Source organism: Culicoides brevitarsis, chromosome 2 (assembly GCF_036172545.1).
Source record: "Culicoides brevitarsis isolate CSIRO-B50_1 chromosome 2, AGI_CSIRO_Cbre_v1, whole genome shotgun sequence".
NCBI lineage: Eukaryota > Metazoa > Arthropoda > Insecta > Diptera > Ceratopogonidae > Culicoides > Culicoides brevitarsis.
This window is the reverse complement of record NC_087086.1, coordinates 29,862,035-29,889,993: the sequence shown is the minus strand read 5'-3', so window position 1 is coordinate 29,889,993 and position 27,959 is coordinate 29,862,035. Positions and strand designations below refer to the sequence as shown.

The following is a 27,959-nucleotide window of genomic DNA, read 5'->3' as shown; positions in this document are numbered from 1 at the left end:
AGTAAAAAGTTCAAAATTTTCGCAAAAAATAATTAAATTTAAAAAATAATAAAATTGTATTTTTTTTTAATTTCTATTTTCATTATAAAGTTATTTATATTTAAGTTTTTAATATAATCAGATTTAAATTTTCAGAAAAAAAATTATAGGTTTTATGAAATATTTAATTAAATTTTCAATGAAAAAATTTAATTTTTGTACTAAAAATGTCAAAATCTACAAAGAAAAAATAATAATTTCTCAAAAATTGTACTTTTTGAATTTTTAATGACAAAAATTTTTTTATTTTAAAATATATTTATTTAATTTTTAATATTAAGATTCAACTATTCAACTAAAAAATATTTAATTTTTATGAAAAAATTTAAATTTTTTAATGAAAAACGTTTAATTATCATAAAAAAAATGTAAAGTTCTTAAGAATTTTTATTGAAAATTGTAATTATTGATTCTAAATTTTCGTAATTTTATCAAAATTTACAAAAATCAAAACATTTTCAACTATTGCATCGCCTTTCCATCATCACTCACCTGTCTATTGGATGCATTATGTGCTGGCGGGGGAACAATTCTGTGATACGGCTGATACGGAGCCTGCGACACGAACACCGTTGGTCTGCGATACAGCTCACCTTGCGCATAAATCTCCTGCGGCAAAATACTTCCGCCGGGAGATCCGCCCAACGGCGTGTTCGACTGATGCGCCGATTGACGATACATTGCTGGCCATGCCGCTGTCGACGAAGTTGGCGTATTTTTCGCGTGTGCCACGGGCGGCGGTGCCTGATTCGCCTGCTGCTGATTCGGCATGTTGTTGTAATGTGCCGCCAAGTTGTCTTGCTGAGCCCCGCGTTTGTGGTGATTTGACGACGACGAAGCGGATGACGAGGATCCGGGAGCCCAGGATGCCCGTTTATCGACCACTGGTTGATAGTCGTAGATGAAATCACTTGGTTCTTGTTTGGGAACGTGCAGTTGGGGCGCGCCTTGTGTCGCCGACGACGTCGATGAACTGCTCGAGAGGAGACATTCGCTTTGAGCCATTGCCAAAAGTCGTTTTTTCTGCGATTGACCGACGTGTTGTTCGTACTTGATGTTCGTTTTGGGACTGCGACGCTCTTCGCTGTCACTGTCGGCGACCGTAACGCAGGAAATTACGTTTTTGCGCTGTTGTGCAGGGATACTGCGTTGACTTCCATCGTTGATGACACCACGAGATGTCGTTACAGACGTTAAATTGCCAGAAGAACCGGTTTTCTCGATGACTCGGGAGCTGCGTGAATGCTGGGGTTGCGTGCGATTCTTGGCATGAGCCGGCGGAGGTGCTGGTTCGTCATCTTCGCTGTCGCTGATGGTAATGACGGCAGTCGGCGATGGCGTATCGTGAATGGTGATGGTTGCGGGATGCTTTGAGAGATGTCCCGCGGCGGAAAGTTGGTTCGCAACGACATTTCCGACGTTATTGTTGTTGTTGTAATGATGATGATGATGGTGATTTGACGAAACCTGGGCATTGTTGCTGTTTGTGGTGACGGTATTGCCGCCATTATTGTTGTAAAAGTTGTTCAAATTGAGATTTTGATGGGAAGATGAGGTCGAGGCGTGATGATATTGCGGCGAAATGTGTTGCCTGCTGTACCGTTGATGCGGCGGCGTGTTTTCCTTGACGCGTTTCTTCACGGGCGACAGTTGATTTGGTTCTTTCTTGTCATGACGCCCACTGCCGGGCACGACGAGATGATGCAAGGGGGATTCCTTCTTCATGTCATGACTCCGGGGAATATTGAGATGATGTTTCGGGTAAATTTCCTCGACATTGAGGAAAGGCGCCGAATCGACGATTAGCGAATGGGGCGGCGCTTGTTGAGGCCACGATGGAACAATTGCCAGTTGTCTGCCGCCCTGGGGCCATGCAACGCTCGATTGCACGGCGTTCGTTAGCAACATTCGTTGCCCCGACGATGGCTCAACCATCGACACTGGCACAGGAACATTCACATACTGCTGCGGTGGGACCTGAATTTGCGGCTGCATTCCCGTGCCCCCGACTACGACATGTTTCGTCGGACTTGGCATCGTTTGATAGCCCGGCGGGCACAAAATACTCGACACAAGTTGATGTTGGAACGCGTCATTGCGCGAATTTCCGTATTGTCGTGCCACATTTCGACCGCCGTAAATTTGGTACAAATTATCGTAAGTCGAGGGTCCGGCGGCACGTTCGCGCACCAAGCGTTGCACTTGACTCTGCAACTGGTTGTTTATCGTGAATGTCATATTTTCGGCGGCATTTGGTACAAAGTTCGTTACCAAGGTAGCCGTTGTTGGTTGCACGCTGTGCATCATCGACGAGTCGCGACGACACACTTCCATCATTTGTACTGAGGCTTTGACGTTGTTGCAGTGCGCGTAGTCCACGAGATGCGCCAGCGTCGTGAACGGATGATTGAGAGCTTCGCCCGGCGTAATTCGTCGTTCTTGGTCGATTGTCAGCATGCGTTTCAGTAAATCGATGAATTCGCGACGATCGGTCTTTTCGGCGAGTAATTGTCCGCCTTCGATGTCGGTTGGGACATTCACTTGTCCGATGTCTTCTAAGCAGTTGAAGATGTATTTGCGGGCTTCTTTGCTTTTGTTGTTCGTTTCGGCTTCGTGCTCTTCCGGAGTCTTGAGGCGCCAGAAGGGATACGTTGATTCGACGTCGCGATAGAAGAATTTCGCCGTTTTGCTTGCGCTGTTCAACATGTTCTCCGTTGGAATGCCTTGTGTCTGTGATATGTACCTAAAAATGAAAAAAATTGTAAGTTTTTGTATTTTTTAAAAGGAATTAAATTTAAAAAAAAATCACTTTTTGTCATATTTGGATGATTTTGATCGAAAAAATAATTATTTTTACGCTTAAATCTTAATTTTTTAAAAATTCAAGAGAATTATTTAAATAAAAAAATTATAATTAAATTTGAATTTTTAAAATAAAATTTTAAATTAAAAAAAAATTATTAATTTTAAATTAAAATTTTGATTTTATTTTTAAATTTAAAAATAACTCTAAAATTAAATATAAAAAAATTGAAAGATGCAATTTTTTTAGTTTTATAATCAAAAATTAACTTCAAATCATTAAATCCGTTGAAAAGTAAGAAAAAATAATTTTTTTAAAAATATTTTTTTAAAAATTTTATAAAAAAAAGTAAAAAAAATTTGAAGCTTTAAAGTTTAAATTTTTTTAAGAATTTTGTATATTTTAAAAATATTTGCTTAGAAATTATTAAAATAATCAAAATGAGAAAAAATCACATGAAAAATCATTAAAATTAATATTTTTTAACACTTTTTTCTTAAATTTGGCTTAAAAAGTTAAAACATTAAAATTTTAAATAAATTTAATAAATTAAAATTATAAAGTTAAGCTAAAAACTAATAAAATTAATCAATTATAATAATAAACGAAGAAAGAATAAAAAATGTTAAAAATTTAGTAATTTTTTTTTAATTTAATTTTTTTAATAAATTTTTTAAGTCAAAAATTCAAAAACTGACGATTTTTACAAAATTTATATTTCTTGATAAAAGTATTTTAATTTCTTTATATTTTACTTGATTTTTCAAAAAATTCAATTTTCAATTCAATTTTATTTTTTTTTACAAATTTAATTTTTTTAACAAATTTTTGCAATAAAAGGAATATCAAACTGTCAAAATTATGAATTTTTCTTACAAAAAATCCCAAAATTGTAGAAATTTTTATTACTTTATTGATAATTTTTAACTTTTTTCGACAAAATCCATTAAAATTGTTGACAAAAAGTGATTTTTTAAAATTTTTAATGAAAATTCTTCAATTCTTACCTGATTTGATCATATTCAGATGAACCAGGATACAAAGGCCATCCCAAAAAGAGTTCGGCAACGACGCATCCGAGCGACCACATGTCAATCGCTTCGCAGAATGGCAAACCCAAGATAATCTCCGGGGCACGATAATATCGTGATTGTAAGTAGGTGTTGCACACGGTCTTACTGACGTGAGATGCACTGCCAAAGTCAATGACTTTCACTCTAAATTGCGAAAAAAACGAAAAAAAAAACAAGGAAAAGAGATTAGTTTGCATTGAATGCTCTAAATCACAGACACGCCGCCGTCGCTCCACATCTATGTCATTTACCCCTTAAAATAACTTTCGTTTTCACACACAGCCATCCCTTTCTTTCGTATCGTTCGCATGAATTATGTGGCACGCCGTCGGATCATTGTACGATTCACTCTTATTTTTATTATTATTATCGTAATCTTGCACGAAAAAAATAGTCGCATGTGCGCGTCTGACACCTAATTTGAACTTTGAACTTGAAACAATCCGCATGCATGTGAGCCATACGACATTTTTTTCTTCTTTTCTCCATCTCCGAAAAAAATTTCGAAGACTTTTGTACGAAAAGACAAGAAAAATCTTGCGGCCCACGTCACAACATCATCATCATCGCCATCCAAACAGCATAAAATGCGGAGTAAAATTATTATTATTATTATTAAAGCGAAAGTTGGATGGTGTCTGAGTTTGCGCTCTCACAACAACAACAACAACAACTATCGAAGAAAATGTACGAAAAATTCGTATTTTGGGTTAAACGGAAAAATAACCACATTTTGCCGCCCCGAAAACACCATTCATTCATTCATTCACGAAAAATTTTGTGCCTCGTGGAGTGGCGACGCGATGACTCATCATCTCGATTTGACGCAGTTTGCCGGCTGTTTTGCGGAGGTCACTCACCGATAAGGTTGTCTCACTGGATCCACCAACATGATATTTTCGGGCTTCAAGTCAGCATGAATTAAACCAAGTTGTTTTAATTTCAACAACGCAGTCAAAACCTGAAACGAGACAACAAAAAAAAAATTAGTAAAAAATTGCGAAACGTTGATTTTCTTCGTCTTCACGCACGTTGTTGACAAATTGTTGCTAGACAAGAGAGAAGCAAGAAAAAAAGATAAAATTTTTCGAGGACATTTTTGGCATAAATATTATTTTTTTGGTTTTTTTTATTTTGGACATGTTGGTACATGACTTGTTTGTGTGTAAAGTTGGAGAAGAAGTCTGACAAAAGGCAATTTTTAATATAAAATTTTGTAAAAATTTATAAAAATATTTGAAGATGTGGTTGAAAGATTTAAAGAAACTTGCGTTTTTGTGGGAGATATGAGCGCTTTTTGATGATTTTTTTTTTGTATTTTTGAAGAGTTTATATGAGACAATTCAGAAATTTTAAATTAATTTCTTAAAATTTTATTTTTTTTAATTGTTTTTTTAAATTTTTGGACCAAAATGAGCAAAATTGAAGAAAATATTTTTTAAAAAATAATTTTGAGACGTCAGAAGTGAAGATTTTAATATCAAAAGTCGATTAAACGCTCAAAAATATTCAAAATATTGATGACACGTGTTACTTTTAGTTGAAAAGTAGCAAAATTGGAATCAAATAATTCGATTTTTAGAGTCAGAATGTCAGAAATTGATTATTTAGAGGCAAAAGACTTAATAATTTTTGCAAAATGTGTCGTTTATGACTTAAAAATTCTAAAATTTAGATCCCAAGATGCTTTTTTAGAATTAAATTTTTAAAAAAATAACTAATATTTTAATTTTTTAAAAATATTAATTTAAAATGATCCCAAAAAAAAATTTTTAAGCTCCACAATGAGAGTTTTTTAGCCTTAAATCTTTAAAAAAATTTTTAATATTTTTAAAATTTTAATATTTTAAAATTAATAAAATTAAAAATTTAATAAAAATTAATAAATTTTTTTTAAATTTTTTTTTTTATTTTAATTAATTTTTAATTTTAATTAATATTTTTATTAAATATTAAATATTAAAAAAAATTAAAATTAATTAAATTTAATTTAATTTCAAAAATCTAATGATGCAGAAATATTTGTCTCGTCAAGACGCACAACATTGCCATCATCACTTTTACCCTACGGTTCTCTAAAAACCTTATTATAGATCCCAATGAGGGGTTTGTAGTCTGTTGGAAAATTTTAAAAATTTCAAATTAAATTAAATTAATTTTTTAATATTTTTATTTATTAATAATTAATATTTAAAATTATTAAAAATTAAAATTAATTAAATTAAATATAAATTAATTTTTAAAAAATTAATATTTATGGAAAAATGAAAATTTCAATATTTTTTATTATTTTTTTAAAAATATTTTTGAAGTAAATTAAAAAAAATAATTTTATACTCATTTTTGGGTCTTATACGTTGAGAAAATTCGATCAAAATTAATTTTTTTTGAACAAAAAATCGTTAATTTCTGACCTTCAAATCCTAACTTTCACTCTAAAAATATATTTTCATCATAAAAACATGCCAGACAGACCCCTATCCTCATCCCAAACTCGCACCAATCCTCAAAAAACAATGCTTCTCAACATGTATTGGCACCAAAATACACACAATGACAATAAACGACCGACATTGTCATCATCATTATATTAATACAATTTTATTCATTTTGTTTGCCTCGTGTCTATTATTACTTTGCTGTTCTGGTATTGTACCTACTGGTTGTTTTTATTACGTCTCCTAGACTCGTTTTTACGGAAAAAGTATTAAAAAAATTTCATTTGTCTCCAAAAAAATCTAAAAATCTTTTTTTCTAACAAAAGTTTTGATAAAATAAAAAAAATTCTCCGCATCATCATGTCACGTTGCCTATTCACATCTTTCGGTACCAACTATTAATAAAACAATGTGGAAAACGTACAATTTCGATATACGCGGCACGAAACGTGGTCTCGGTGGCATGGAATGCGATGCGAGACCCTTATCACGGTCGAACAGCCTTGAAATCCTCCGTCATTGCTATCATCATCAATTGTCTTTACAAACAATTTTTTATTTTCAGTTGTTGTTCTGTACTTGGCGTAAACAACTCGGGTTTTTATTAGAAACGCAAATATTAGCATTAATAAAGCAATAATAATGGGAATGTCACGCCTTTAACATTCTCGGTCCGTGTTCAACAGTTTGAATTCACTTGAAAAAGAGACAAAATTTTTCTATCTATCTATCGAGAATTGTTTTTTTAGCACGCAATTTAATGAACACGGTGCGTAAAAAAAATGTTTTGATGACGACACATGTGAGTTGTGGTTGTAAAAAACACAAAAAAAAATCGTCGTCATGAATGATGTTTGTACTAATTTTATAAATATTTTTTTGTTTTTGTGTGTAAGTGAGTGTAAATATCCAACGCACGAGTTTAGTCGATGTCGTATTTATCAACTATGAGGTGTAGTACCTGTTTAATTCATGATTATAAATATTGTCATTCGCATGAACAAACGATGTCGTGTGTTTGTGTGAGCATTCGAAAACGTGATTGGAAAGAAATCGTGAAGCGAACAGCTTAATCGTATTTTTAATTGTTTTATTTTATAATTTTAAAGATTTTTTTCAATTTATTAGACGTCTTTGATGAATTTTCATGAGTTTTCCGGAAAATTTTTAAACTTTTCCGATTTTTCTTAAAGTTTTCTAAGATTTTTCATGAAAATTATGCTAACGAGACTTCACGAATATTTTAAGAAATAGAAAATCTTTCGAATTTTCCATGAATTTTCTGAAGGTTTTCATGGATTTTCCGAAGTTTTCCATGAATTTTCCAAAGTTTTCCTAGATTTTTCTCAAATTTTCCACAAATTTTAGCTTACAAAGTTTTTCTTGATTTTTGTGAATACTCAAAGTTAAAGAAAATTTCACATTTTTTCGAATTTCCCAAATTTTTATAAACTTTCCCAAGATTTTTCGAGATTTTCCGAAGCTTTCAATAATTTTTCATAATTTAAGATACTCCCGAGACTCAAAAAAGTATTCGAAGTTCTAAAAGAATATAAATTTTTTTCAGCTTTTCAAAATTTTTCCATGAATTTTCCGAAGTTTTCCATGAATTTTCCGAAATTTTTCATGGTTTTTCTCAGATTCATCACATTTTTGTCCTTCAAAGTTAATTTTAATTTTTGTGAATACTCAAAGCTATATAATAATTTAATTTTTTTTTCGAATTTCCCGAATTTTTACAAACTTTCCCAAAATTTTCCAAAGCTTTCAATAATTTTTCATAATTTATGTTACTCACGAGACTCGATCAAATATTCGAAGATTTAAAAGAATTTAAATTTTTTTAGCTTTTAAAAACGTTTCCATGAATTTTCCCAAAATTTTCCGAGTTTTCACAAAGTTTTCCAATATTTTCTAAAGTTTTCCACAGTTTTTCATAAATTACGTTACTCACAAAGGACATTTACATACTAAGAAGGTTTCAAAATTTCAACTTTTTCAGCTTTTCAAAATTTTCCTATGAAGTTTTCCTTCGAATTTTCCGAATTTTCACAAAATTTTTCGAGATTTTCAAATCTTGAATATTTTTTCTTATTGGAAAATTTCTTGAGACTCACAAAAATATTTTAAGATTCCTTAGAACTTAAAGTTTTCCACTTTTCCATGAATTTTCCGAGTTTTCACGAAGTTTTCCAAGATTTTCCGAAGCTTTTCTAATTTTTTTTCTAATTTTAATTGTTATTGTTGTCAAAAATTGTTAAATTTTTGGAAATTTTAAAGTTTTTCCAATTTTCCGTAGTTTTTCCAAATTTTCCAAGAATTTTTATGAATTAAAGTTCAAAAATTGTAACAAACATGATAAAATCATAAACGACATCATTGGAAAAATATCGAATTTTTTCAAAAAATAATTCGAAATGCGACAAAAAAAATTATACAACAACAACAACAACTTGTTTTCAATGAGAGAACTTGCTCCGTCAGGCTGCTTGCCACTTTTGTCTGTATTTCATTTATTTTATTTTATTTTTTTGTATGTTGAATAAGCAAAGTAATTGCCTACTACTGTTGCAGTCGAACGTTGTCGTCATTCGTTCGTTGTTGCTCTTTAATGTAGTATATTTATATCGAAATTGCTTTATATAATGCGAAACCTACAAAAGTGCTCTTATTGCTCTCTCTTGGCTGTTCGCTCGGTTGTGTTAGTGCGAATTCAACGTCGTCTGAGATGAAGAAATTTTTCGTACGTTATTGAGGTTTCTCTGAATTGTAACTCGACTACCCCCATTATGAAGTTTTTTTTTTCGTTGTTGTTGCTCGAAAATCAATTTAGAACAAGAAAACTAGGCCCTTGTTGATTCGTTTTGGTCCGAAGCAGAAAAAAATTCACGTAACTCGTTTTTTTTTCTGCGTTGCTTAATCTCTTATTTTGTTCGCTCGCTCGATAATTTAATACATCGGGCTCATTATTTTCGTATTACTTTTGGCATTCGGACTGAAATTAGATTGAAACGTTGAGTAATCTTCTTCTTTTGTGAGACATGACAGATTATTGAAGTGAATATTTTTTTTCGTTGGACAGTTGTCGATAATTTGAACAATTTACAGGCAAGATGCGAAGTGACGCAAATGCAAATTTTTTTTTTCGGTACTACTGACAAAGAAACAACAGCAAAAAAATAAACATGTTGACACATTTATTCAAAAAAATGATAAAATATGGATTTCTTTGTGTACAAAAGAGACGGGATTCGACGCTAGAATGGATAGTTTGTCGGTGATTGATGATAAAAGGAAGTGGTTTGAGATAGAAAATGGGATTCTTTGAAGTGATAAGCTGTTTAAAGAGGAGGTTTAGTGGTTTTTTGGTGTCAAATGACGATTAAAAAGATTTTGGGGACCGAATTTTGTCTAAATTTGTTCATAAATTGACTTGAGTTGAGTAAAATCAACGGAAATTAGACAAAAACTTGACGGAAATGTGCGAAAAATGATTCAAATAGACCGACATTGATCAATATTTGAAGAAAATTTAACAAAATTGATCAAAATTTACTCAGAAAAGAACTTTAATGAAGAAATTTTTAACAATTTTATGATAATTGGTCAATTAAATTGCTAAAATTCATCAAAGTTTATTGAAATTCGAACAAAAAATTTAAAAAAGTCCGAAAAATTTCCAAATTTGAGCAAAAGTGCCAGAAATTGACTAAAAAATGAAGTAAAAGGGAACTCTAGTGACGAAATATTTAAAAATTTTATGATAATTTGTCAATTAAATGGCTCAAATTTGTCAAAAATCGTTAAAAATTGTACAAAAAATTTTGAAAAACATCAAAAATGTCCAAAAGCAGACCAGAAACAATCAAAATTTTAGGAAAAATAACAGAGATTGATTAAAACTCGCTTAAAAATGAGCTCTAATGATGAAATATTTAACATCTTGAAAATAAATTAGCTCAAATTTATCAAAATTTATGAAAATTGTCAAAATTTTTAAGCAAAAAATGATAAAAATTGAAAGTTTTTGTCCAATTTCCGATATAAACTGATAAATTGTCATTAAATCAGCTCAAAACTTCAAAAGATCCTTCAACTTTGATGAAAAATTAAATTAATTCCGAGCTTTTGCAATAAATTCCTGCGCGTTTCTTCAATTGATCACTATCTTAACCTCTTAAACCGCCTTCGAGAGGCAATAAACACCGACTTTGTAATTATTTTCTTATCAGTCTAACTTCTCGAAGGCCGCATTGTATCTCTTGACTAAATCTCCGTCGCACCAAAAGGTCAATAGACAACTCTTGTCAACAAACTATCGAAAAAATCGACACTTACCTGCTGCAAAATCGGTCGAATGTACTTGAGTGGCAACGGCGAGAATTTATTCTGTTTCAGGAAATCATATAAATTCTGCTCCAACATCTCGAAAACCAGACACGTGTGATTCTTGTGCTGGAAACACTCGTAAGCACGCACAAAATTAAACTCGTCGGCATTTTCCTGGCTGAGTCGCGCGAGAATCGACACCTCAATTTGCCCCTGGCGCGCATACGACGGATGATTCTTCAGGATTTTGATCGCAACGATGTCCGACGTGCCCTTTTTCCAGCATTTCACGACTTGCCCAAAGGTGCCACGACCCAAAAATTCCAAGACCTGAAAAGAAAAACGAGAAAAAAAATTCATTAGAATGACGTGAAATTGTACGAACGCAGTGTGTGACTTGACTTGTCCATGAAAAAATTAAAAAAAAAAAATATGTATTAATAATAAAAATGATTGAATAAGAGACCCCCTGATTGCAAACACGTCTCGTAGTGCAGAGTATGTGACCATGATACTTCTTGAAAATACGTTCGTTCGTTGTTTTGTTGCTGCTGTTGAATGCGCAAGTTAAGTAATAAAAAGAGCGAAGCAAGCAAATTGTATGAATATGATTGAAATGTTGAAGGTTTCTATCTATCGCGCCGTCTAAAACATAATTTTAGCGGAAACGAAATGAAAAATTCAAATGCCGAGACAGGCGAAACAGTGAAAAACGCGATTTATGTGAGCGTATTGTATTCATATTTTTGCAGATTTGAGAAAGAAAAACGATTTCAACCTATTAAAATATTAATTTTTTTTTAGTTTTTAATTTCTCAGCCTAAAATTTTCTTTTATTTCAGCTGTTAAAAATGTTAATTTTTTTTTTAAAATTTTTTAAATTTTTTAGTTTTTTAATTTTCTTTAAAAATTTTTATTTTCAGATTTTCAGCTTTTAAATGTTTTTTTTTAGATTCTCAGTTTAAAATTTCTGATTTTTTTCAGCTCTTTAGAGCTTCTCAGTTTTGAATATCTTAGCTTTCTAACTTTTCAGCTCTCAGTTTTTCAGCTTTAGAGTTTGTCAGTTTTGAATATCTTAGCTTTCTAACTTTTCAGCTCTCAGTTTTTCAGCTTTAGAGTTTGTCAGTTTTGAATATCTTAGCTTTCTAACTTTTCAGCTCTCAGTTTTTGAGCTTTAGACCTTCTCAGTTTTGAATATCTTAGCTTTCTAACTTTTCAGCTCTCAGTTTTTCAGCTTTAGAGCTTCTCAGTTTTGAATATTTTAGCTTTTTAACTATTCAGCTCTCAGTTTTTGAGCTTTAGATCTTCTCAGTTTTGAATATCTTAGCTTTCTAACTTTTCAGCTCTCAGTTTTTCAGCTTTAGACCTTCTCAGTTTTGAATATCTTAGCTTTCTAACTTTTCAGCTCTCAGTTTTTCAGCTTTAGAGCTTCTCAGTTTTGAATATCTTAGCTTTCTAACTTTTCAGCTCTCAGTTTTTCAGCTTTAAAGTTGGTCAGTTTTGAAAATCTTAGCTTTCTAACTTTTCAGCTCTCAGTTTTTTAGCTCTTTTGGCTTTAGACTTTAAAATTTTTAATTTCAAATTCATAAAAATCCTCATAAAACTTTCAATTCATAAGTTTCCCTTCAAAAACACAAAAAAAACATGTTTATTTGTTTTGTAAAAGTGTTAGAAGGTCGCTACATCATCAACAATAACGCAACGCAAACATATCGCGTCTCATGGGGAATCAACCAAGACACAAATATTTGTCACAGATGCATTTTTCTCTCTCTTACTTTTCTTCATTTCTCTTGATCATTCGCATCTCTCATCGTAGTCGTTTCGTTGTTGTTGCTTTTATTGCAATCGTCGTGTAAATTTTAACTTGCATTGAAACAACATTCCAAGTCGAATGTCGTCGAGTAATGTCGCGACTTTTCTGACTTTTCTGACTTCACCTTTCACTTCTTGTGTCTGTCTCGCTCTCTGGATTTATTCCAAGGGACTTTTATCACCACTTCGACGTTTTTCGACACATTCGCTCGTTTTCGATAAAGGTGAAATTTTCAAGTGTCATTCAACTAAAAAAAAAAAACGTGTACATTTTACGTTCGTTGCTCGTTCACTCAAGCTGCTGCCGCTTGCAACAATAAAATAATGATAATCTACATTTAATATAATTTTCAAAATAACAACAACAACAATAATAATGAAATCGTGTCTCGTACAGCCACGAAGCGCTGTGGCACAAAAAAATAATATAAATTTCAACAACGGCGATTAAAAAATCCGTACGTGAAATAATAACAATGCGAAGTACAACACACGATGACTCTCTAAAATATAAAATTTACCTTTTTGTTTTCGAATTTTTCGCGTGTGTGTGTGTTTGTGTGATTTTTAATACGTTCGTACCTGTAGGGCCTCGCTGCGAAACAACACAATTTAAAAATAAAAATTCATTGTTAGAGATTTGCGAGATTTTGCTTTGATTTCGAAAGTTTTTGAGCTCGTTGAAGGGTCCTGTCGTCTTTTAACGACTTTTTTGCAATGGGGAATTGGAAGAAAAGAAAATCATCCGATATTCCGATTTCACTTCAAAACGGCAATAAAACAAATATAAATAAATAAATAAAAGGAAAGGCAAAAAAACGGAGATAAAGTACGCGTAAAATATACCTGAAATTTGAATAAGCAGGTCAACATTTTTTTCGTTGTGATACATGTTTAGCGTGTTTTTGGCTGTTCGTAGCGTCGCAACTCGCCTCAGTTTGGTAATGTAAATGCAAATGTTAAATTGCGATAAAAAAAATTACATTCGGGTTTTTATTTACTTGCTGGGCTGTTGCTTCAACTTATGCTTGCACCCGAAAAAAAAATCGAGTAAAAATTCAACTTTCGAGACGTGACGCCGATTTCAGGTTGAAAAAAAATTAAGTCCTAGTTACAGAAAGAGGTAAAAAGGAGCGGAATTTTAAGCAGGTTTTGAGTTTTTTTTACGGATTTTGTCTTGTCTTGAGGGAGTTGGAATGATTTTTTGACGTTAATGTTGCTTCAAAAGTTGTTTTCGAGATAAAAATAATTTTTAAAGTTAGATGAGGCGATATAAAAATGCCTTTTTAGGATGATTTTTAGTAAATATCTTCTGTAAAAGGAAGCTTAAGATGGTGTTAAAGTATTTTTTTATTGATTCAAGATAATTTTATTAAGGAAATATTTTAGGTTTTAAACGTTACGTGGGTGATTTTACGATTTTTTAATTAAAAATTATATTTTTTGTGAATATTTTAATTTTTTTATGATTTTTAATTAAGAAATTTTCCATTTTTTTCGATATTTTACTTTGATAAAAAATAATTTCAAAATTAAAACTATTGAATAAATAAAAATAAGTAAATAAATAAATAAAATAAAAATTTATTTCAATACAATTTAAAAAAATAATTATTTAATTCAAATTTTAAAAAATTAATTAAAATATTTTTAAAATTTAAATTAATTAAAAATTTTAAAAACTTCATTTAGAGGCAAAATTATATTAATAAAGTTTAAAAAAAAAATAAATGAAATTTATAAAAAAATATTTCAAAAAATTAATTTTTATTTTAGAAAAAAAATAATTAAATAAATAAAAAAAATAATTTTTTTTAAATAATTTAATTAATTAAAAAATTTAAATAAATGAAATAAATTTAAAAATTAAATTAAAATTATTAATTAAAACAAAAATTATTAAAATTTTAAATAAAATAAAAAAAATATTTTTTTAAAAAATTTAATTAATTAAAATAATTAAATTAAATTTAAAAATTTAAATTTAATTAAACAATTTAAAAAATAATTTTGAATGAAAATATTTTTTTTTAATTTGAAATCAAAATTTCAGTCAAACTTGATATATTTATTTGAAACCAAAATAGCTTTAAAAATTCAAAAATTTAATAAAATATATCAAAAAATTATTTTAAAGAATTAAAATTGCTAAAAATAATCAAAAATTAACAAACTTCCGTCTTAAAACGCAAAAAACAAATAAAAATCGCTTGTTACTAAACAAAAACACGTCCTAATGCTGTTAAATCCATTAAAATATCAACAAAAGCTTTTCGCAATCATCATAAAGTTGAAGGGCTTCACGAGATTTATTCAACGAACCTTTCAGTCTGGAACGTCATTGACACGAAGGCCATTCAACAAACCCTTGTACAAACTTGAAATTTGTTTATTTTTTAATAATTTTAATTTTATTTGCGGTTTTAGGATTAAAAAGTCCAAAAAGTGTGAACTAAAAAAAAATTCACCTCTCCATTAACTCACAATGAGCAAATATTTCCGGTTAGCGCGCAGTTATTGTTCTAGATTTTCTCGTTTTTTAGTTTTTTTTTTTGAACAATAATTTTGCAGAAAAAAAAAATAAAATAATAAAAAAAAATACGCGGCTCGTTTCAAAAGAACGAACGAACTGTATACTATGTTAATTACTCTACTTTAGCCTATATATTATATATGAATATTATATCAGAATGACTGTACTCGAGTCGCTTACTTGTGCTCGCTCGACGTCGTCACGATGAGAAATGTGTCGCATTTTATCATTTTATTTACAATTCATATAACAGCAACAACAACAACAACGATGGCGAAAAATGTGATGATGTGCGAACGTTTTAGAAAGAGACTCTCGACTCTCGGTATTTATTCAGAAAAAAAAAATGTTATTATGTCATTGAATTTAAGCCATGCGTAAATTAGAGGCAAAAATTCGTTCATGTAATATTTAACAAAAAGTTTCATGAATTTGAATGGGGAAGATTTTTTTTTGCAAACGGGAATGATTTTTCGATTGATGCTGGAATGTTTTAAAGTTTTTTTTTGGGAACACTTAAAAAATTTGTATAAATTGACAGGAATTAATTCACATGAGCGCCTTTTTGATGATAAATAGTTGGGAAATTTAAATTTGAGTTATGCAATAAGACAAAATTTTAATAAAAATGAGTTTAGAATAATAAGTTTATGATAATTTTTGAATATAGAGTAGAAATTTTGCATAATTTAAAGAATTTTTTGGCTTGAATTAGCAAAAAGCGAATTTCAAATTTTTAACGGTCATTTTTTGAATTGACATTTAGTGAAAATTTGTTCTAAATGTGAGAAAAAAATAATAATAAGCAATTAATTCATGAAAATTTTTGAACGGAGTAAAAATTTTGTATAATTTAAAGAATTTTTTGGCTTGAATTAGCAAAAAGGCGAATTTCAAATTTTTAACGGTCATTTTTTGAATTGACATTTAGCGAAAATTTGTTCTAAATGTGATAAAAAATTATAAAAAGCAATAAATTCATGAACATTTTTGAACAGAGTAAAAATTTTGGATAATTTAAAGAATTTTTTTGCTTGAATTTGCAAAAAAGCGAATTTCAAATTTTAAACGGTAGGTTTTTTGAATTGACATTTAGCGAAAATTTGTTCAAAATGTTGACATTTTGCATAGTTTGAAGTATTTTTTAACCAAAAATTTGAAAATTTTGAAACAGCTTAAATGTTTTAAAATATTTGTCAAATTCAATTTAATTTTTTTTTAACCGAAATGCAATTTAAAGCTTATTTAAGAGCTTTTTGATCATTTTCGGTCAAAATTTAACATTTTTAATTTAATTTTAATTATTTTTAATTCAACTTCAGTTTGAACGAAAATTCGAAATTCATCCAAATTACCACTTGAAAATCGACAAAAAATTAATTATATTTTAAAATTTTTCACTAAAAACAAAATTTTTATAAAATCCATTCTTCAAAATTCGAAAAAATCACAGACATTCATCCAAATCTATCTAAATTTTGAAAAATAATTTTTTTATTTCACTTGAAACAGACCCAAAAATGTTCCTTTCATCACTAAAAAAATCAAAATGTGTCCAAAAATTGACACAAAAACCCATCTTTGTTACGGTCTTTGTGCAAAGATTTAATAAAAACACGCAAAAAATGACAAATGTTCTTTTGTGCGAAGCAAAGGTTCATCGACACCGTTCTTTGTTGCTAGTTAAACGCTTTATTTTTTTTTGTCAATAAACCCAACAAACAAACAAAAATTGTATCGTTGATGACAAGTCAGTCATTAGCACAAAAAAAAAAAAATAAATAAAAAATTTTCAACTCACCTCATATTGACTCGATAAGGAAAAGAGAACTTCATGTTGTACTAATTGGTAATCACCATCGGCACCGCTGCTCGATCGTTTGCTGGACGCCGCGACATTTGTCGTCGTGTGATTACTCGCGATTTTCGAGTGCGACGTTTTGCTGCCGTTCGACGGAGCTCCCATGATGTGGCTGCTGGTCGTTGTCTTACTTTGACCCGACGGACCCAACGTTGTACTGCTGACAATTATTGTGGTGCTGTCGACACAACCGCAATCACACTCAGCTGCAAAGAGAATGAAAAAAAAAATTTTTTTTAATCAGTTGCGGGTAAGAAGAAAATTTCGTGACTAAGGCAAATAATATCCTATTTATTTTTAGGTTTCGTAAGAAAAAAAATGGCAAAATGTGCTAAAAAGCCGTAATTACCGGACTGAAGGGATTTTGAATGGAAAATGGAATGTTCGATGACTCACGTTCGATGCAACCCTGTGATAAAACATGAATTGATCCTAATCAGCAGCTATTACGCGTGTCGTCTCGTAAAATGATGTCATAAATGCATAAGTGGTTTTTCCGTTTTTTCACGTAAAAAGCAACAGACAGGGTGGCAGGCGTACACGGAGGAAAGGGGTGAAGGAAAAACTTATGTTTCAAAAATGTTGTGTAAGTGGAAAATTATTGTTGTTACGAAGCTTTGTGTGGGCTCAACACTGATTATTGTTATTATATCCGTTTGTTGGGGAAATGTGCGATACGTAAATGTCAAAAGAAATTCATTCGGCAGTCACAAAAGCATTCTCGTGAAATATTCACGCAAAACAAAGTCAAGCATGGGAATTTCGTCATGTTGCATTCGTTCGTCCTTTCGTTAGATGATGAAATGGAATTGCCGGGAAAAAATGACGTAATTATGGTGAAATGGCACGAAGGATATTCCGTTGTGTGTGGGTTAGTGAGTGGGAAAAGATGGATCTGGCAAAGGAGAAATGTGAAATTAAAAGTGTTTGGAAGCGTTGGCGGTGATGAAATCTGTTGAAATAGGACGTAATTCGATCGAAATGGCATTGATTTGAAAGAAAATGTTTAAAAAAGATTTAAAAAGTGGGAGATTTTGATTAAAATCATATCAAGTAGGGTGGAAAATTGATGAGAAACGAGAAATTCAGTCTTAAAATTTTACAAAAAGGTAACAAAGTTTTTTAAATGTTTGAAATATGATATAAAATTAATTAATATTGACTCAAAATTGTATCAATTTCAGGTCAGCTATAACCAAAAAGTGAATTTTACACAAAAATTGGTCAATTTTTAAGGAAATTACCAAGAAAATACTTTGTTTTTTACATTTTTGACTAAAAATCACCAAATTTTGACAAATTGTGAACTAAAATTTTATAAAAATGAGTGAAAAGGCCTCAAAAGTCTCAAAAATCAAACATAAATTACAAAAATTTGTATAAAAATTATAAGATATGACCCCAAAAATGGATGAAAAAGTTCAAATTTAAAAGAATTATGGATGAAAAGACCTTCAAATAATGAAAAATTTGTCATAAAATGGAAGGCAAGCATTTGAACAATGAAAAGTTAGAACAAATATGGAGCTCAAAGTCTTTAAAAAGGCAAAATTTTGTACAAAAAGTTCAAAAGAACTTCAAAAAGAGGCAAATTTGACCTAAAGTCAATTACATTTGTTCAAAATCTATCAAAAAAGATCTTACTTTGAAAGATTTTAAGTTCAGTTATTCAGAAAAAGTCGATTTTAAGACTAAAATGAGCTAATTTTAAAAGGATATACTCAAGAAATTCCTCATTTTTTGGAAAAAGAGGAAGTTATTCAGAAAAAATTGTCATTTTTGAATGAAATTAACCGAAAATCTTCTTAAAATGATAGAAAACGTCTCATTTATAGCAGAAATTGAATGAAAATTTAATAAATTTATCGGTAATAATTAAAAAAGACTTGATTTGATAAAAATAATGATCAAAAAAGACAAATTTTGTCCAAAAATGGAAGTCAAAGACTTTAGGAGTAAATATTTTGCCCAAAAACTCTAAAACAAATACTTTAAAAAGTAAAAATTTGATCTAAAATGGAAGCCAAAGACATCGAGATGGAAATATTTTGACCGAAAATGGAACAAAAAGCCTTCAAGAAGCAAAAATTTAAACCAAAAAACACACAAAGCCTTTAAATCGTGAAAATTTTGACGGAAAAGGCCGCAACACCTCCAAACACATTTCGAAAATTCGATTTATAACCACTAATGAGTGCTTCTAAATCACCATATTTCATCATTCCCATGCCGCAGGCTCCTTCAAAAACCATTAAAATCATTTTATATAAAATTTCTCCTTGCGCAACAATTTCCACATCGACCTTCAACGACAGCAACGTACCCTAACACAGCAATTACTTTGCCATAATTGTCTTACGTCTCACTAAACCCCCTTTTTAATGATTACTTTTCATTTATTTCTTTTTATTTTTTGTTCGAACAAAGCGCCATAAATGCTTCTCCATCGCCTGCCTGCCTGCCTTGCCTTCCATTCAATTCCATTCCCGTCTTGCATGTTTTTGGCATTGTATGTAAAAATATGAAAAAAACATGTTATCACTAATAATAAATGTTCGTGTGTTTGTGCATTCATTAAAAAGAGACTTCTCTCCGCACCACACCGCAAAACGCAAGAGAAAGACAACAACAACAACGAAAAAAAACTTGAACTGATGATATGTCAGATGAGAAGTAACCGGATTTCGAAAAAAATACGAGATTATTAGGTTGTTCAACTGACGACGACGACGACGACTCTTGGTAAGTTTATCCATAAAAATTTTAATTTTTAATATTTTCAGGCACTTGCCAAAGGTCGGATGCGGAGCAAAAAAAGAGAAATCTTGTGACCTGTAATAATCCGTTTGGGATCGTTCGTCGTTGGAGCAGATTTTCTTTTTAATTTTATGCCTCATTAGAGTCTTAAATGGTTCTTTCTCGTTTGGCAAGACGATGGAAAAAGTACATATTGATATGAGATGCGAGGCGAAGGAGAAAGAAAAAAAAAGTTAAAAGATAAACATCGGATGATGATTTGTTGATGCAAATATTTTTATCGAGTTTTGCATTCACATTTGATTGAAAATTGATGAAAAGAGATTGAATTTTTTTTTTATTGGAAAAGATGATTGCCGGTGTCTGTGTTCTCGGGCAAAGGAATGTTGTAAAAACATATAAAAATGTCTGGTAGTCGAATGAGGGTGAGTTTTGATTATTTTTTTTTTTGCATTTTTGGATTAAATATTTAATTTTTTTTACAGATCGAATCAATTTTGGATCATTTTTAGTGGATTTTGTTGATATTTTGGATGAAAATTGTGAGTTTTATGCATTTTTCGTAAAAATTGAATAACTTTGAGACATTTTTAGTCAATTTTTTGTCTCTGAAAGTACTCTCCTTAATAATTTTTTAGCATTAAGAGCTATTTTAGGTCATTTTATGTCAATTTCTTAAAAAATTAAGGGCACTTGTAGGCCTTAGCGAGTCCATTTTCAATCATTTTTAGTGAATTTTGACAAAAATTTGGATAAAATTTGAGAGATTTATGAATTTTTCGTCATAATTGAATAACTTTGATACATTTTTTATCAATTTTTCGAGTCTCGGAGCTTTTTGATGCACTTCCAGTAGTACTTTTTCAGCATTGAGAGCCAATTCAGCCCATTTAACGTCAATTTCTTATAAATTTATGGCACTTTCAAGCATTGTCGAGTCAATTTTCCTTCATTTTTAGTAACATTAGGTAATTTTTCGAAACAAAATTAAAAAATTTCTTAAATTTTAAGGATTTGAAATAGTTTTTCGACGTCTTAATTATATTTTTTAATTCATTTATCGTCTCTTAGAGCTATTAAATGTACTTTTAGTACTACTTTTTCATAGCAAAATGCATTTCATATCAATCTTAGGTCATATTTTGAAAAATGTAAGACACTTGTTGACCTTAACGAGTCAATTTTTGACAGATTTCAGTGACTTTGGTGAATATTTAGGGTCAAATTTAACATTATTAGTAATTTTTCGTCATCAAATAATGACTTCAAGGCTTCTTTTTGCCCATTTATCGAAATTTTTCACTTTTGTAAGCCTCAAAAAAAATTTTTCTTGACGTTAACTTTAATTTTTAACACTCATAAAGCTATTTAATAGGATTTTCAAACAATTTTAAGCCTTGTCAAGTCCATTTAAGATAATTTTTCCTCTTATTTTACTCCAAAATTAACATTTCAAGGCTTTTCTAATAATTTTTTTCTCATTTCAGATCATCTCGAGCCTCTTATTTATCTCCGGAGCATCCATCAAACGACTTTTTATCAACATCTGGCTTTAAAAACATCAAAATATTCACAATTCGAGCCATTCTCCCACACAAGCGGATAATTAAGACAAAGCAAATGTCGCTCCAAGCCCATAAAAACAATGAAAAATGAACAAAAACATGCCTCGAAGGCCAACTTTGATGCGTTCCAGACATCCATCACAAAAGAAATTCCACAAAAACTTGACTCAGCTACTCCAACAAAGGCCTGTCAGTCGCGCAACAAAGCCCGTTCTTTGTTCCCCGTCAAACTTTGTAAACATCAACAACAAGGAAACCTCACAAATTGATTATTAATATTCATTATCTCGCTCATCATTTATTTATTATTTGATTAAAAAGACCTCCGTTGTGGAGTTTTGTCAGACAAAGCGACGACTGAGAGTGAGTCAGTGTCACGTGTCGTCGTCAAAGATCGATTCGCAGAGAGGACAAAGTTCCATTCCCGCCCATATCGGATGACTCGAAAAATATTTTTTACGTCGTCCGTGGACATTACAACGTCGTCATCACACGAGCCGAGCATGCGCCCCGGTTCGAGAAAAACTTATTTTTGGGAAAATCCACCGGCATTTCGTGTGTTGTTGTGGAATTTGGCGTCGCTTCGTATTTTGTCACGTCTAAAAAGTAAAATCGTCTGTCCTCAATTTTCGAATACGCACCAAAAATAACGCCGCACATGATTTTTTTACGTTTTTTTGGGTAAATTTACTTTCTTTTTTTGTCTGGTTTGTCGGATCGCTACGCATTGCGTTGCACGCTTTCTCATTAAACATCATAAAATGCGACGTCTGGGTAAAAGTAACAAAAAATTTAGACAATTATCAAATTTATTTGTTGAAAAATTTTATTTTTCTCTCATTTCAGGTGGATTTCAGACGTAATCAGTCAAAATCGACGCCAATAACCGTTGATAAGATTAAATTTGTCGTTACAACTGCCGCTTATTGCGTTAAAAACCACTCGAAATTGAATTATGATCGCATCTTTGCAATAATTCACCCTCAGGTTCGTGCATTTCGAGCGTGGCAGTTGTAATAATGGCGGTTTTTCACCCCATTCGAAGAACGTCTGTTACTCTCCGATGCCATTTCCGTACACGGATGAGGGCAAATGTGTGAATTTTGTAACGGCAACAAATTTTTATGTGTTTAGCGCCGTTTCTTCGTCGTTAAATGCAAGAGGAAACGTATTTTTCGCTGCATTTATGGAAAGTTTATGCAGTTCTTCCTCATACTTTGCTGCTTTTTATTCGTTCCCACAACAACAAACATCATATTTTATGCGTTAATGTCGATAAAGTACCGAAGAGGAGACAGAAAATTGTCATTTTTCACGTAATTTTATCAATCAAGTAACATAATTTCCGATTTGAGGCGCTCGAGGTGAATTTTCAGTGCGGCAACAAGTCATTCACGAGTCTAGACGAGCACTTTTCGATCAAAAATTCATAAATTCCTGAGAAAAAACAACAAAAAACAATTTTTCTCGTTATTGGAAAAAAGATAAGGTAATTAAAAGGCGTCAACAATTCGTGGAAACGATTAATTTATTTTCTTTTCGCAGAAATTGACGTCGATAAAAATAGGAAATTTGTGAATTTGCACGTTCTCGGCCATGAGACGGATGAAATTTGACCTTTTCAAAGTGATTCGCAGAAAAAAATGAGTGTTCATGAGACGAAAGAAGCATGGAGTTGTGGTTTTCAGACAAAAAGTTGGCTTGAAAGGTCAGATTATGATCCAAATTTAAGTTTGAAAGTACTTTTAACTGAAAAAAAGACTCTTGTAAGTATCAATTTCTGACATTTTTGGTGATTAAAAGGGTCGTTTATGGTCAAAAACACTTGAAAATCGCTCTCATGCCATAAAAGGCAGGTAATTATAAGCAAAATTGATCGTTTTTAATGAAGATGTTGAAAGATGAAGCACTCAAAGAGGCAAATGTGGTATTGTTCTTGCTTAATTTTGGAGTTTATGATGTGTCAGCATGTTATAAAGATTAAAAATGAACAATAATGCTTCAAAAATTGATCTTTTCAAATGAAATTTGAGTCAAAAATATCAAATTTGAAACGAAAAATATAAAATTTAAGCTTAAAAATGTAAAATTTGAGGCAAAAAATGTCAAACTCGAGTCTAAAACGTTAAATTTCAGCCAAAAATGTCGAATATAAGACAAAAAATTTCAGATTTGAGCCTTCAAACATTAAATTTGAGCAAAAAAAATGTAAAGATGTATCCAAAAGAAGTCAAATTTTAGTCGAAAAGGTCAAATTTGATACAAAAAATGTTAAATTTAAGTCAAAAATGCCAAATTTAAGCCCAGAAATGCCAAATATGACCCAAAAATATTTAATTTGAGCTCAAAATTGACTTATTTTAGCCCAAATTTGACCAGTTTGAGCCCATAATTACCGAATTTGGATTGAAAAATGTTAATTTAACGCATTTTGGATCAAAAATCTTCATCAAAAGATATAATTTGACCAAAAAATCATCTTTCAAGTCAAAAATCTTCTTAATTTTTAAGAATTTCCGATTTAATGAATTCATTTTTAACTAAAAACGAGTTTTTTTTCTCATTCAATCGTGAAATCTGTTTCTTTTCCGTCAAATTCATGCTTTTTTATAACTTTAACCGCCTTCCTCTTTAATTTTAGTTCCTGTAACAACCTCCAGACACTCTTAAATGTCACACATTGACCAACTTAGCGATCCATCTTGCCACACTCTGACTGAAATTTGACAAAAACAAATCGTTTCACGGCGAAAAAGACGACATCTGAAGGTTTCGCTGTAGAAAAAAAGCAAAATTAAGACACACAAAATGTGCCAAAAAGCAGCGAAAAAACAAACAAACGGAAAACTACGCACTAAAAAATACGCATAAATTGCCCTGTGTGCCGTAAAATCAAAATTGACACGCGTACGCTCCATCAATCAAGCAACTTTTTTTTTTGATGACGATTCGAAATTCACACACAGACAGCGCGCGATTCGAAATAATGAGGCCTCTCTCGCGGTTCGCTCGTGTAAAATTTATAAAATGATGACGATAATAACAAATAAATACTGTTACTAGCAGCAAATTTAGCCACAAACGAAAAATATGAAAACAACACAAGCGTCGAAACGGCAACGCACACACATTAAATAAACTCAACCTAAAATGAAGTCGAACGAAATCCGTACGGAGAGCAACTTGAAATGATGTTTTTTAATCTTTTGTGGCCCGTATGAGGTATGGACGCAAGTGTTGTCGTCTCGCACACAAGCAAGCAAGCAAGCTGCCCGTATCTCGTTCGAATGTGAGTGTGTGTCGATTGTTGATTGTTATTTATATTAAAGAGATATATAATTTTGTTTTATTTCTTATGAAAATCGGTTTTGGTTTTAGCAGTAGGGTTTTTTTTTCTCAAACCAAACCAAACCTAAGCTAAGCAGGACGGTATCGTAACGGGCTAATGAAGAGAGAGAGGCAATTGCTTGTTTTGTTTGTTGTTATGATTAAAATATTTACGACGAAAGACGGAGAGTAGGGCGAATCAGACTCAATATGGGACGATGGAAATTTTTTTCTTATCGATTTTTTTTTGTAATTTTTAATAAATTTTTCAGGGATATAAAGTAATTTTACACAAAAAAATATTCCAATAATAAAATAATAATTTAAAAAATAAATTAATAAAATTAAATTAAATTTTAAAAAAATAAATAAAATAAAATTTAAAATTTTAACAATTAATTTTTTAATTGGACAAAATTAAAATAATTTTTTTATTTTCATTTTAAAAAAAATAAATTTTAATTTAAAAATTTGATTTATTTAAAATTTAATTTAATTAATTAAATTAATTAAAAAAGGTTAAAAAATTTAATTTTTGAATTATTTGAAAAAAAAAATAGGTTTGACATTTTTTCATTATTTTTGAAAATTAATTTTTTTAATAATTAATAATTATTGCGAAATATGTAAATATTTATTTTTTGCTTACTTTTTTAAGCTTTTGCAATAATCGACTTTAGAGTTTTTGATCTCGTAAATTTAAAAATTTTTCTCATGATATATCAATAAATTAATGTATAAGTTAGAAAATGTGAAATTTCTGTATATTTTACATGCACTTTTAAAAAACAAAAAAAAAATAAATAAATAAAATAAAATAAAATAAAAAAATAAAAATTTTCGTTAAATCATATTTTTGATAATTTTTTTTCAAATTTGCAGTAAAATAATTAATTAATTTTTTTAATTTAAATTTTAATTGAAAAATAATAATTTAATAAATAATTTAAAAAAATTTTTTTGTTTGAATTTTATTAAATAATAAATTTAAATAATTTTATTTAAATCAAATATTAATTTTTTTAATTTTTTGATATTTAATAAAATATTTTATTTTAATTTAATAATATATAAGTTTTATTTTTTAATTTTTTTAAATTAATTTAATTAATTAATTAATTAATAAAAATTAATTATTTTTAAACTCTTTTAATATGAAATCAAAAATTTATTAAATAAAAAAAAATTAATTATTATTTTATCAAAATTTTTTCTCCTTATTGCGTAAATTTTGTTCAATAAATGACCAAAAAGAAAAAAATAGTTTTAATTTTAAAAATAATTAAATTTTAATGAAAAAATTTTTTAAGAAATGATGATTTTTTTCAAAAAATTTAAACTTACACACATAATAAATTTTTAAAGTTAAATTTTTATTGACGATCATATTGAAGAATTAATATGAAAAACGTACAAAATCAAAGTTTAACCCTAAAAATGTAATTTTCTTGCCGAAAGTCAGAAGTAAGAAAATTAAGGCTTAATTTAATTTTCTGAGTTAAAACCTCAATAAACGAAAACTAAAAATAAATCAAAAATTAGGGAAAATCTGTTCGCCCTATCTTGAAACAGCAAAACTATTCGACAACATGTTGATTAGCTTTAACTATTATATTGATCATTTTGCCAGGTTTTTATTAATAAACTTGTTTTTTTCGCTGTTGCATTCGCTTTTCGTTGAAATTGAATCGAATTCGAAAACACAACAATTGAGGGCTAAAAAATTTTCCTCGCACACCGAAAAAATTTTTTACACACGCAAACGATTTAAAGTTTTTTGTAGGTAAAAAAAAGTATAAAATAATAATAATAATAATAAAATATAACTTTTGAACGGTCGTACAGCGCGCGCTAAGGTACCTACAACAACACCTAGCCACACCGCATTCAATAGTATCTGGAACAAGCAGTCAATGACTTTTCCAAGGCAAGGTATGAGGTTTGTTTCTTTTGTTATTTTTTTTTTATTTTCGTGTAAAAAAATTTTTTTTATCAAATAAATTTAGGGTAATTAATTACGTGAATTTTGCTTTGCAATTTTTTTTTCTAGTGAGGAAATTTTTAGATTTACGTTGTTCGAAGAAGTTCGTATTGACGTTTCGTTTGATTATTTTAATCTTTTTTTTATGTTTTATTTATATTTCAAAATAAATCACAAATTTTGTTGTTGTTCGACTGGGGCTCGAATCAAAACACATTTATTCGACGTTTTCAATTTTTTTTTTGTTTTGTGAATTGATGATATAAGCAGATTTCCTTCATTTTAATTCGTTTGCGTCGTCGAGTCGAGTCGATACATAAATGAACAACGAACCGAGCAACAGAGAGAGAGACAACGAAGAAGACGAAGTTTCATCATCATCATCAAATCAACATCATAAAAGCAACAAGAGACTCTTGTTTTATGCATTAATTTTTCTTAATTTTGATTTTTTTTCTTCGTTATTTATTTCTTCTTCGATAGACGAAGTAAGTGAATGTACAGAGATTTGAACCCAATTTCTCGTCTTGTGTCTTGGCGATAAAATAAAATTTATTTTTCAAGCATTTTTCAGCGTTTTTTGCTGCTACAAGTGGAAAGTGACAGCTTTAATGATGGGTTCGTTGCGAAATTTGGGTTTCTAAAATGCCAAGATGACGAGTTTTTTTTATGAAAAATGACTCCGGAGGGCTTTGAAGCTATGTGAAAGTAAATTATGAAGATTTTTTTTCGAAAGAAATCGAAAACAAAAATTATTTGGCACGAGAAATGTTGTAATGAAGGTCAAAAATTGAACGATAAATATTGAAATTTATGATTTTTGATCTTTTAGAAGACTATTGGGTGAAATTTGTGTCTCAAGGAGAACAAATGAGGGTCAAAAGGCTTGAAAAATGACATTAATGGGGTTAACGAAGTCTCTTGGGATGTCATAAAAAGAAAGAAATCCAAGTAAATTGATGTTGATGAGGAACATCGGGTCATTTAATATCAAATTTTGACGGAACCCTTCATTAATTTCAATAAAAGTCCTTGAAAAAGACTTTAAATCTTGATTTTTTTCATCAAGAATAGAAAAAAATTGGAAAAGACAATAAAAAAAACTTAAAATCTTGTATTTTTCACCAAAAATGGAGAAATTTTAGAGAAATTTCATAAAAAAATACTTTAAATCTTGATTTTTTGATAGAAAAAATTAAAAAAGTTTTTTTAATTCGATCAAGTACCTTAAAAATAATATTAAATCTTCATTTTTTCCACAAAAATATAGAAAAATTTAAGATATTTAATTAAAAAAGACTTAAAATCAAGAGTTTTTCATGAAAAATAAAGAAATATTTGAGAAAGTTCATTAAATTCGATCAAGTGCCTTAAAAAATAACCTTAATTCTTAATTTTTTCACCGAAAATAGAAAAAAATTTGAGAAAAGTCATTAAA

At 30.0% G+C, this 27,959-nt stretch overlaps 1 protein-coding gene across 1 annotated transcript in view; it reads right to left on the bottom strand.

The window, feature by feature from the left end:
• The window catches only part of LOC134828363 (homeodomain-interacting protein kinase 2), a 30,568-nt gene that overhangs the window by 897 nt on the left and 1,712 nt on the right, over positions 1-27,959 (bottom strand). The window contains exons 2-6 of the mRNA XM_063841309.1: positions 16,832-17,097; positions 10,692-11,012; positions 4,776-4,876; positions 3,850-4,059; positions 532-2,782 (exon numbers count right to left, since the gene is read on the bottom strand). Coding sequence (XP_063697379.1) covers positions 532-2,782; positions 3,850-4,059; positions 4,776-4,876; positions 10,692-11,012; positions 16,832-17,097 — 3,149 coding nt within the window. The remainder of the gene's footprint in view (positions 1-531; positions 2,783-3,849; positions 4,060-4,775; positions 4,877-10,691; positions 11,013-16,831; positions 17,098-27,959) is intronic.